The sequence below is a fragment of the Thunnus maccoyii genome, chromosome 18, assembly GCF_910596095.1.
Source record: "Thunnus maccoyii chromosome 18, fThuMac1.1, whole genome shotgun sequence".
In the NCBI taxonomy this organism is placed as follows: Eukaryota; Metazoa; Chordata; class Actinopteri; order Scombriformes; family Scombridae; genus Thunnus; species Thunnus maccoyii.
Genome location: NC_056550.1, coordinates 3,391,919 through 3,403,756, shown reverse-complemented (window position 1 = coordinate 3,403,756; position 11,838 = coordinate 3,391,919). Strand labels below are relative to the sequence as shown.

Here is an 11,838-nt window from a genome sequence, read left to right as displayed (position 1 = left end):
CTGTAAGTAAATCAGTGGAGTGCCCCTTTAAATCTAATCTAACCCTAATCATGTAGCCTAATGGAATTTAGGATTTTGCAAAAAAAAGGTGAAATTATTGACATATAATATTATTTCAATAAACTTCTAGGAATGTTATATATTTAATCAAATTATTAAAGCTCCCTCCACTAAACAATGTATTTGGCTGTTGTTCTCTTCTCTGTGTAGAATGATGTGTGTGCAAAGTTTGTTTTTACATTCATCTGCTAAAGGAGGAAAGTTTCTCTGTGCTCACCTCAAATCTCAGTTTAACAAGTGTTCATACGAGCATGATTTTGTGACATCACAATTAGTTTGGAGCCAATCGTGGTCCAGTATGCAACTAACACAAGTGTGATGTAGAAACTTGAAGCCTCCGGTGCACAAACACTAAAAATGGACTTTACAGTGAAGAAGTATACATCTTGTGTCCAGCAGTTCAACTTCTGAAATGAAAAAAAAAAAATCATTCCAGATCAGATTCTGGATCTTTCAACAAGGGGAAAGAAATATTTAATTATAAGATTTTTTTTTCACAAAGTAATTGAGCCATTTTGTTGAGAAACCAAATCAGTCAAATTATTATCCAAAGTAAATTGTCCTTTTATATCTTAAACCATGTCTGGATGGGATATTTAAATTTTCAGTCATAATGACTATAATGAGACTATAATGACTTAAAATTAAGTGTATGCCACCCAAACATGCTATTCAAGCTTGTCTTAAAACAGCAGTCAGGTGTCCATGTGAAAAGTAAAATAGGTTTTCCTCGCTGTAATCATTCCTCCTGTTCATACTGGGCCAAAAGCCAGAGTGTGTCCACCAATTTGGGCAAAAATGCATTTAAAAGTTGATGTGAAGCTTATATGAGTCTTCAGCAGTCTGAGTTGATCACATCAAGTGAATATCTGCAACATTTACAGTCTTTTCAACATCAAATTCCCTCAGTGTTTCCCTGTTGAGCTGCGGTGGAAGTAGCTATAGTAACAAAAAGAGGAACTTTGGAAATAACAAGACTATAATGTTGAAAGATTGACTCATTTGGATGCTAAAGCTTCATATTAGCTTCAGATAAACTTTTAAATACATTTTTGCACAGAAGGAGGTCTGTGGATTTTGTCCTCCATCACTTACATTGTAGTGCATTATTAAGGGATCTTCTAATGGTCAGTATGAACAGGAGGAATGATTACAGCAAGAAAAACCTGTTTCAGTGTTCATTTGGGCTCCTGACTGTTGTTTTAAGACACACTTGAAAAAAAAAAAACTGTGAACCCGTCCTTTAATATGTAATAGCTAAGCCACAGCCAAGTGGTACAAGTATTTCAATAATACTCTTTTCTCGACGGCCGGGCACGCGCCTCGTCAGAAACTGAACGAGCACACTTACCCTTGCGCCCACCCCTTCCCCCCGCGCTGCATTCTGGGAAACTAAGTTTACTGTCGTTTGGAAAAGATGGCAGGCGTGCAGCCGCCACCCCTACGGACCCTCGATGATTTCCTCCTGAGCTCGGCCCGGTTCGCCGTGCCCGACCTGCGCGACCTGGACCGCTGGAACAACCGTATCATCAACAACCTGCTGTACTACCAGAGCAATTATTTCCTGTCCGCACTGGGCTTCCTGCTCGTAGTGGCGTAAGTTTCTTTATTCTGACGTGGTCACCCCCCTCCCTCCCCATCCTCTGTGTCTCTTATAGCGAACATACTGGAAGTCTGTAGTTAACACTGTGAAGTTATGTGACATTATTCAGTGCATTCAATGACTCTGCATTTCCAACCGCAGCGCTGAGAGCCATCAAAACATGACACAGACTTGTGTCCATTCAGTTTATGAAAGAGAGTGTGTTTATAATGCGAGGTTCGAATTAACTGATGAAGATAAGAGTGAAAGCTTCCTCCCTCTTGTCTTTCTTTTCACTTAACTCTCTATCTATGTGAATCAAAGAAAACAGCTGATCTCCATCATCTGTTATGGAGGGTGGAGGAGAGGATGCCATTCAATTAAAGGGAATGCCACCCATTTTGAGAATTGACATCATTTCTATTTCTGTTACAGGCCCATCCTTAAACTCTGGTGGGATTAGGATGTAAAATCAGAGATCTGAGGTAGTGGAGACAGAAGATGCTAATGAAGTTGTCAAAATAAAACTTAAAATCACTATGAAGACATTCCAACCAGAATTTAAATCCCATTTGGGAAAAACAACACACACAGAAGTGTTGACAGACACTTGGGACCCTTATTATCAGACTTTTAAAAATGACACTGCAGAATATTCTAAAGAGTCAATTAAAGAGCAAAAAGTTCCTTCCTTTTTTGAGCTTCAGTGAGGAGCTGCATCATCTTTCAATAAGGCTGGTGTTATTCTAGATTCGTCTTACATATCTCATGAGAGGACCAGCGTTGTGTCTGAAATCACTCCCTATTTACTACATATTGCACTAGGTTTACAGTTTGCCGGGGTTTTTTTGTTTGTCTGTTTGGTTTTTGGTTTTTCTGGGTTTTTTTAAGTACTTGAATTGAAATGTGAGTGTGAAATGTAAGCTGTATAAAGTGCCCACAAAAATTCCCACAAAAATTCCCACAATGCAGTGAAAAAAAGTGTTCATTGCATGTACACTGCATTTGTTGGGGACTATTTCCAGCAGTGGATTGATGGTGTGTGTGGGATTGAGTCAAAATAAACTATGGTGTGTGTGTTCATGGAAATGAAGGAACATGTCACCCAGTGCAACAGTGTGGCTCATTGGTGTGTTTTTAATCGTTTTTGGACAACAATGGAGCTCTATGGGACTGAGGAATAATATCAGACAATGGATCATTCATTGTTGATTTGGTCTTTTCATGGGATTTGATAACAGTAAGAAAAATGTAGAATAACACCAGCTGTCATTGGTCTTTTTCCATCATCTGAAGTGTGTGGGTGAATGTCTCTCTGCTCGCAGGTATTTCCAGCCCTTCGAGTTGTTGGTGGGGGCGATGGTGGTCACCTTGTTGTTCGTGGGCTTTGTCTGGGCTGCTGAGAACCAAGCTCCCATTCGACGTTTCCGTAGAAACCACCCATCAGTCGCTGTGTTGGCTATTCTTTTGGTCAGTTATCTGTTCCTATCAGTGTTGGGAGGCGTGGCCGTGTTCCTGTTTGGGATAGCCTTCCCTATACTGAGTAAGACAGTAACACACACACACGCACACACACACACTTGTATATTCCAGCAGAGCATGAAATGAAGCTCATCCACTTGCCTGAGGGCACTGGTTTTGGGCACCAGAACAGCTAGTGGGTAATACTGGGCAGCAAATAGTCAAATCCACACATGAATTTATACCAACCTTTATGGTGTATGTTAATGGATTTTGAACTTTATACTATATATTATTACATTTAGTTAAAGGGTCAATTTAAACAGAGAAAAAACATACTTTCTGATTTCCCTTTTAGTTGTTTCTAACCGTGCAGATAGTTCTGGTTTTAATTGCCCATGCTGAGATTTCTGCTGGCACCCCAATACCATATCTATTGTGAGCAATTTTTGGAAAGTGTTGTATTAACATTGTGCAATACAAAAAGTCTGCAACTGCTGCTGCTTTTTATGGCATAAAATTAAGAAAATAGAGTAGCATTCATATTAATTTGTTACACCGCATTCATTTGTTTGTTGGTAAAATACACTTTTGTGACACTTAAACAATCAACGCATCAGATGTGACACTTGGTAATCATTTTCTGCATGAGATGCAAATTAGGAACATGTGGGCAAGATGTCATTTCATTTTGTGAGGAAAAGGCAATTTTCTGACACCTGGCTGTAGTTTGGGATGCTGCAAAATGCATGCCAAGCCATTTTACAGCACGAAATGCATTTTGTGCCATAAAATTTATTTTCCTCTGATGTTAAAAGGGACTATGGTAATTAAGTTGTAGTTATGAATATTACAAATTTAGTTTTTTTCCTTTTAATGGCAAAAAAAAAGTATACAGTGGTATGAAAAGGGACAGCGTCCAATGGTGCAGTTTACATTTACATTTATTCATTTGGCAGAGGCTTCTTTCCAAAGCAACATACATATGAAGTATAATCCAAGGTCAAGTCTTATTATGTGAAACGAGGAGCAAAAAGCACAGTAAGGCTACATTTATGTGTATACACAGTAAATTCTCACACAGTAGCCGGGTGAAAAATGTCGAGGTGGAATTACCTTTACAGTAATTGCTCACAGGGTAAATTCAGCATAATTTCCACAGCACTGATTCCAGCGGAACAACAACAGTGTAGCTTTTATTCACTAATTATTTACGGTTGATTTTACTTTGCAGTTTTTTTTAATCGCTGCTAAAGTATTTTGAACTGGGAGATTTTTCACATTAAAAGTCTACCTGGAACCAGGAAGATTTATATATACATATGGAGCCATTAGAGGGCTTTTAATGTGAAACGCCTGCGCAGGAAGTGTCTTGTGTTTTGTTGAAAGTAGCTTAATGGCGATTCAAAAAATGGCAAAGTTGAAGCACTTGGAGTTAATTAGTGAACGAAAACGGTGTTTTGTTAAAAAAACAAACTCAGGTCAGCATAATGGTGATCTTGTTGTACTGTCAGCTATCAAGCGTATGATCCCTTCGTCCCTCTGTCACTCTTCCTCCCTCACAGTGGTTCTTGTCCACGCTTCGGTGAGACTGCGCAGCCTGAAGAACAAGCTGGAGAACAAATTGGAGAGCATCGGTCTGAAGAGGACACCCATGGGACTCCTGTTAGAGGCCCTGGGACAGGAACAGGAGGCTGGATCCTAGAGAGGAAGAGGAGGAGGAGGTGGGCAGAAATGGTGAAGTTGAACAAATGGATGGGGAGATTCATAAAACAGAATGAGAGCATTACTGCAGGGAAAGAAGAAGAATAAACAGAGTCATGGAACATAGTCGTTTGGGTTGTCAAAAAGAAGTATTCAGAAGTCAGAAGTGAAGGAAAAGAGACATTCTGTGGTCCAGTAGGAAACAGACAGATGACAAACGCATAGAAATCATCATAACAAAATATGATCAAATCATCCCTGTTCTGTTTTTGCCAAACTTGCACTTTAACCGCACATTGTTTTGTTTCATTTATTTGACATGATACATTTATGTTTTTGCGCTGCATAAGTGTGCAGTGTAGTAGCCATACAGGTGTGGAGTGTTTTCTGCTTTCTGTTGAGCATGTTCACATTTAGTCTTTATATGATTACACGCTCTGCACCTTTTGAATTATTGTGTATCTACATATTAACTTGCAGTCTGCCTGTGTAAGTGATTCATACTGTACCCACAAACTCTTTATCTAAATATTGATCTGTGCTCCATCTGCATAAAGCTGAAATTATGTGAGAAAAAAGTTGAAACATAAAAAATTGAGTAATAATTTAATGTGAAAAGGTTCAATATTTTTAGCATAAAGTTGTAAGTTTACATGAAAAAGTAGTAATATTATAACATAAAGCTGTAATATTTATAATATTTATCTTGAAATATTACAGATTATTCTAGAAATATTACATGTAAAATTAAAATTGTATTTGAAAAATATTTTTCACTTTTGCTCATTGAATTACAACTTAATTTTATAATGTTAGGACTTTTTCTTGTAAAATTACAACTTAACTCTTCCAATGTCACAGTTTTTTGCCTCAAAATGACAACTTTATTCTCGTAATGTTGCAACTTTTTTTTCAAAACATCTTAGATTTTTTTTCTTGAAATCAGAACCAGTTGCCCTATAGTAAAAGTTGTGTGGAGCCCCCAATTTCCACATCAATATTTTCTACCATCTATGTACCCCATGGGTCTCAGTGGAAAGTATTGATACTGTGCTATAGATGAGTAGTAGTAGTGCTAATAGTGCAAAGTGAAACAAAATATTATCCATGTGGAACCATATTGAAAATACAGAACACTAGACAACAGATACGCTACAACAAAGTACTTATCAAATGATCCAACAGGTCCATTATGGCTAAAGAGCACTATGTTATGGAAATGTATAGCACATTCAATATTTAAGCTTGTATGTGTTCTAGCCCTTAAGTTCAGTGTAAAGTTCAGTGACCAAATGATTTAGGATGGACACGCCTACATATTACTTTTTAACAAAATACATGATTTGTGAATACTGTGTTGCATTTAAAAGCGAATTAAATGCTTAAATGAGGTGAGATTAAAGGAAATCAGAGGTTTCATATGAAGAGTTAAGAACAAATATAATCCGCTCCTTCAATTAAAGACTCTTTGTTGAGCATAGAAGAGTCGATACAGGATGAACAGGAGCAGAAGTGATGTGAAGAAAACAAATGAACTGGTGTAAAGCCCCTGTTTTTAAATTAATCCTTTAAGTTACCACATTCCTCAGCCTGTATTTATTTAGAATAAATGCCTTCACCCACAGAGCTGCCCATTACAGTCCTCCACTGCTGGTCAGAGGCTCAGTCTTCAGGCAGTTGGCTGCTGAAAGAAGCACCACTGGAGCAAATGAGTAACTTTGAACTTACCCTTAATTCCTTTATAACTTAAATCCTTGTTACCACGAATAACCACTTACCACTAGGGTTTGTTGGTTGCTGTGCCAACACTTGTGGTAACTGTATTTTGCAAATTTCTCCATGTAATTTTCTGTTTTTAGCCGTGCTAGTGGTGTAGTTCTAGGGATAGCAGTGTTGGCGTTTGGTTTGGTGATCTCCGGACTTTTCATCTAGCGCCACACGGTCAAAATTTCGTTTTGTCCAATACTTTGGTTTATGACCGAATACCTCCAAAACTGACATTCCCATCAGCCTCAGCTGTACTTTGTGTTTAGTGCTAATTAGCAAAGGTTAGCTTGCTAACACACAAACTAAGAGGGTGAATATGGAATACATTATAAGCATCAGCATATTAACGTTGTCAATGTGAGCATGTTGATGTTAGCATTTAGCTCAAATAATGTGTAATAGTAATAGTGACGTATGTTTAGCACCATCATAGGTAAAAAAAAAAAAAAAGTCAGTACTTTGGTTTATGACAAAATACTTTTTAAATATTTTTTAAACTAATGACATTCCCATCAGCCTCAGCTATACCTTGTGTTTAGTGCTAATTAGCATGCTAAACTAAGATGGTGAACATGGTTTCCATTAGCCTACCATAACATCAGCATGTTGCCATTGTTATTGTGAACATGTTAGCATGCTGATATTAGCATTTAGCACGCACTGTTCTAATTATAGCTTCACAGAGCTGCTAGCACGGCTGTAGATTCTTAGTTATTTAATGATTATTATTTATCTATAATACAGAGTATCTAAGTCCAGACTTAACACCAAACAAACCAGTATCATAGATGGGATTTAAGCCCACACTTCCATTCCATAAATCTTAACTCAGAAGACTTCTTCAAACCCTGCAGTGCATGAAACAGCTAGCCCAGCATTGTAACATAGTATTACAGATGGTTCCCTGCTTTGTAGAAATGATTTAGGACTGCTGTTCTTTGAAGAAAAATAAATTAAAGGCACTCCTGTCTCCTGTGGAACATTTTAGAAAGCAACTAACTATGAAGGAAGGGTGTCTCATCAGTTTTATAGCAAATAATTTTGTATAAGAAAAGCTGACTGAACTCACACAGTGAAGGTATTTGAATTATGTGTTGTATTGATTTGTTTAAACTTAGTATAAAGACATGGGAAAACGGTTCTCAACATCTGTAGGTGGTAAATGTTGAAATTCCCAGCCTGTAGTTAAGAAGCTGGTTTTCCTTCTGTATTATTTTCATTCCCTGGATGTTTTTACAGATTCCTCCTGACCGCCGTTTTAATCCAAGTTTGTGAAACTTGGCTGCAAGAATGTTTCCTCCACTGTAACGTGCCATTCTGTTCAAAGCATTTCAAGATGCAGAGAATGCCAGCTTTTGTGTTTGTGTGTGAATTTTTGATAATTAATCATATTGTTTACAAATAAAAGCTTTGTTAGAATCGGTGCCCTGAAGAAACAAATAATCCTCTAAATGGTTGATCATGTATGTGCCATTGTAGTTTTGATATTTGCCTTGTACAATTATGTTTTAGACAATTAGCTGACATACTTATTCAAAGCCACATGACAGTTGTCCAAGGACACTTCAGCAGGAAACATGAACATGTGACTCTTCTGTTGCATGTCTCTCTAACCACTAGAGCAGTCTGTCCTACCACTGGTGGTTTGTCTTGACCTCTTGATCCTGCATCAACACAAGTCAGAAAGAAATGCCTTATGGTATAATCTGTAACTCGTAAGAATTTGCTGAATTACTAGAATGTAAAACATTTTAGCATGACAGTGCACAATTAACTTATTTTACAAGTGATCATTCTGAATGTTCAGTGTTGCCTTCCATTCAGCCAAGTGTTTGAATTTTGATTCACCAACACAGTGTCTTGGGGTTTTTGCCAAAAGCTGGTGAATACATTTATTTAAAACACCATTTTTAAATAAAAAAGATTGCTGTCCTGCAGTGTTTATGGTCTTTCTATCCATTTATCCATCCATCTGTCCTGCCCTACAAAGCCAGAATTGGCTAAAATTAAGTGGTCTATTTTACTATATATGGTATATATACTATATATACAGTATATGTAGGCCTACTGTATATAAACAGCTAAAACCCAAAGTGCAGTAACAGCTACACTGTCACTGCATTCTGGCTTTGTGTACATTCAGTTTTGGTCATGTGTGGCCTCTACTCCTCGCAGTCAGACTTTCTTCACTGTCTGCCATGTACAAACAGCCAAATAAACAGTTATGGCAGGGGAGCTACATGAATTGAAAGCTAGCTGGTCAGACAGCCTCTGCTAGCCTGCTGCTAGCTAAAGCTAAAACTAAATTTCCGTACTGATTTTTCCTTGTTTGTACTGTTTTCTGTTTTTTTTTAAAGAATTTTTTTATGAACCATCAGTTTCAGTTTCAGTTTGTTGTAGCTAAATTCAGTCACAATGGAGAAAAACAAACCCAGCTAAATTGCTAAAGGTAGCTCGCTTATCAGCAGAGCTGTGGCCACATTTTTAGTTTTTAACTCAAGCAGTTTGTTTAAATTGTAGCTCTATTATACCAAATTCAATATAACCTTTTGCTAAATGAAGATATATGACATGATGGGAATTGTTCTGGACAAGGAAATGACCAGGTTTGTCTCAACTGAAAACAAGCAGCTACTTGCTGCTTCAGTACAAACATATCAGAATGAATGATTGATCTCTAAGATTGGCTGCAAGAATGTTTCCTCCACTGTAACGTGCCATTCTGTTCAAAGCATTTCAAGATGCAGAGAATGCCAGCTTTTGTGTTTGTGTGTGAATTTTTGATAATTAATCATATTGTTTACAAATAAAAGCTTTGTTAGAATCGGTGCCCTGAAGAAACAAATAATCCTCTAAATGGTTGATCATGTATGTGCCATTGTAGTTTTGATATTTGCCTTGTACAATTATGTTTTAGACAATTAGCTGACATACTTATTCAAAGCCACATGACAGTTGTCCAAGGACACTTCAGCAGGAAACATGAACATGTGACTCTTCTGTTGCATGTCTCTCTAACCACTAGAGCAGTCTGTCCTACCACTGGTGGTTTGTCTTGACCTCTTGATCCTGCATCAACACAAGTCAGAAAGAAATGCCTTATGGTATAATCTGTAACTCGTAAGAATTTGCTGAATTACTAGAATGTAAAACATTTTAGCATGACAGTGCATAATTAACTTATTTTACAAGTGATCATTCTGAATGTTCAGTGTTGCCTTCCATTCAGCCAAGTGTTTGAATTTTGATTCACCAACACAGTGTCTTGGGGTTTTTGCCAAAAGCTGGTGAATACATTTATTTAAAACACCATTTTTAAATGAAAAAGATTGCTGTCCTGCAGTGTTTATGGTCTTTCTATCCATTTATCCATCCATCTGTCCTGCCCTACAAAGCCAGAATTGGCTAAAATTAAGTGGTCTATTTTACTGTATATGGTAACAGCTACACTGTCACTGCATTCTGGCTTTGTGTACATTCAGTTTTGGTCATGTGTGGCCTCCACTCCTCGCAGTCAGACTTTCTTCACTGTCTGCCATGTACAAACAGCCAAATAAACAGTTATGGCAGGGGAGCTACATGAATTGAAAGCTAGCTGGTCAGACAGCCTCTGCTAGCCTGCTGCTAGCTAAAGCTAAAACCAAATTTCCGTACTGATTTTTCCTTGTTTGTACTGTTTTCTGTTTTTTTAAAGAATTTTTTATGAACCATCATGTTTCAGTTTGTTGTAGCTAAATTCAGTCACAATGGAGAAAAACAAACCCAGCTAAATTGTTAAAGGTAGCTAGCTTATCAGCAGAGCTGTGGCCACATTTTTAGCTTTTAACTCAAGCAGTTTGTTTAAATTGTAGGTCTATTATACCAAATTCAATATAACCTTTTGCTAAATGAAGATATATGACATGATGGGAATTGTTCTGGACAAGGAAATGATCAGATTTGTCTCAACTGAATACAAGCAGCTACTTGCTGCTTCAGTACAAACATATCAGAATGAATGATTGATCTCTAAGATGTCTATGGGAGACAGTTTCTGCACACTGAAGGGTTTGCTACCTTAACAGCAGGTGGTGCTCTCTCTCATTCACACAAACATCAACAGACTACATGCACAGTCCTCTCTCTTGCTCTCTGTCTCTCTCTCTCTCTTTCTCTCCTGAAATTAAAATGATGAGATAGCAAGTCAGACATTTGAATTTATAAGTCAAAATCACGACATACCAAGCCATAAAAGTTGTGATTGTGGGATAATTAGTTCAAATTTGGACTTACTAAGCCAAATTTATTAATTATTTAAAATGTAATGATTTTGAAAAACATTGTTTTTTCCAAATATGTCAAAATTGTGACTAAATATTATTTTAACTTAAAATCCCCCCAGACATGTTTTAAGCCATTTAAAGTACTCTGCTTGGTATGATAATTTGTGTCTGGTGCGGTATCCCACAAAAAAGTTCAGTTAAAAATCCTTAACATGACATCAACTTATTTTCCTCGTTGAAAAATCCGGAATCTATGAACATGCAAGTGATTTTAGTTTCAAAATTTTTTACCCCCCCCCACCCCACCACTCAACAATATGTTATAAATATCTTCAGCAGATGATTATGAAAACAAACTCTCCACATACATCATTCTGCACAGAAGAGAACAACATCGCAGTCATGTAACTATAAGGTAACACTTTTTTAATAGTTGTACTTTAACAGTAACAATTCTGACTGGATAACTTATAATTCTGACTTATTATTAAATACACTATTTAAAAAAAATCCCTTTCCCAGCATTTAGTCTATGTCTGCACTTTTCCTGGTTTCCATATTTTTGCTTCCATTTTTCAGTTGAGTCAAGTACTCTGATGTTGTTGGAAGAATAATGTTCATACTTCTGTACATGTATCGAGAGTGACTTAGCTGGCTGCAGGGATACACAGGAAAAACAATGTGGGTTGTGGGGACCCTGAACAGTGACTGAAGGTGTAGTTGCAGCTCCCCTCAGTGTGTAGAATGTTTACCATCAAGCACTGAAGGACTTCAGCCTTCTATGTGAGAAGCTATTTGTACACTGCAAGATGATGGACATCTGATTCTGGTGATTGAAAGTCAACTTTTTTTTTCTTTCATACCTACTTTTCTGACATATTTATTTATTTACAATAACAACAAAGCCACTTTTATGGTAATCAGCAAATATCTATCCATAATTCATGATTACTTTCTCACTCCCCCATACATCAGAAAATAGAAGACTAGCTTAGAGTAATG

General features: G+C 37.2%; 1 protein-coding gene across 1 annotated transcript; it reads left to right on the top strand.

The window, feature by feature from the left end:
• The first annotated feature begins 1,427 nt into the window (after window positions 1–1,427).
• On the top strand, window positions 1,428–8,516 carry praf2 (PRA1 domain family, member 2). The gene is made up of 4 exons (XM_042392050.1): window positions 1,428–1,656; window positions 2,968–3,185; window positions 4,669–4,827; window positions 7,814–8,516. Exons 1-3 carry the CDS (start codon window positions 1,478–1,480, stop codon window positions 4,806–4,808), a joined length of 537 nt encoding a protein of 178 aa, XP_042247984.1. The 5' UTR covers window positions 1,428–1,477; the 3' UTR covers window positions 4,809–4,827; window positions 7,814–8,516.
• The last annotated feature ends 3,322 nt before the right edge of the window (window positions 8,517–11,838 follow it).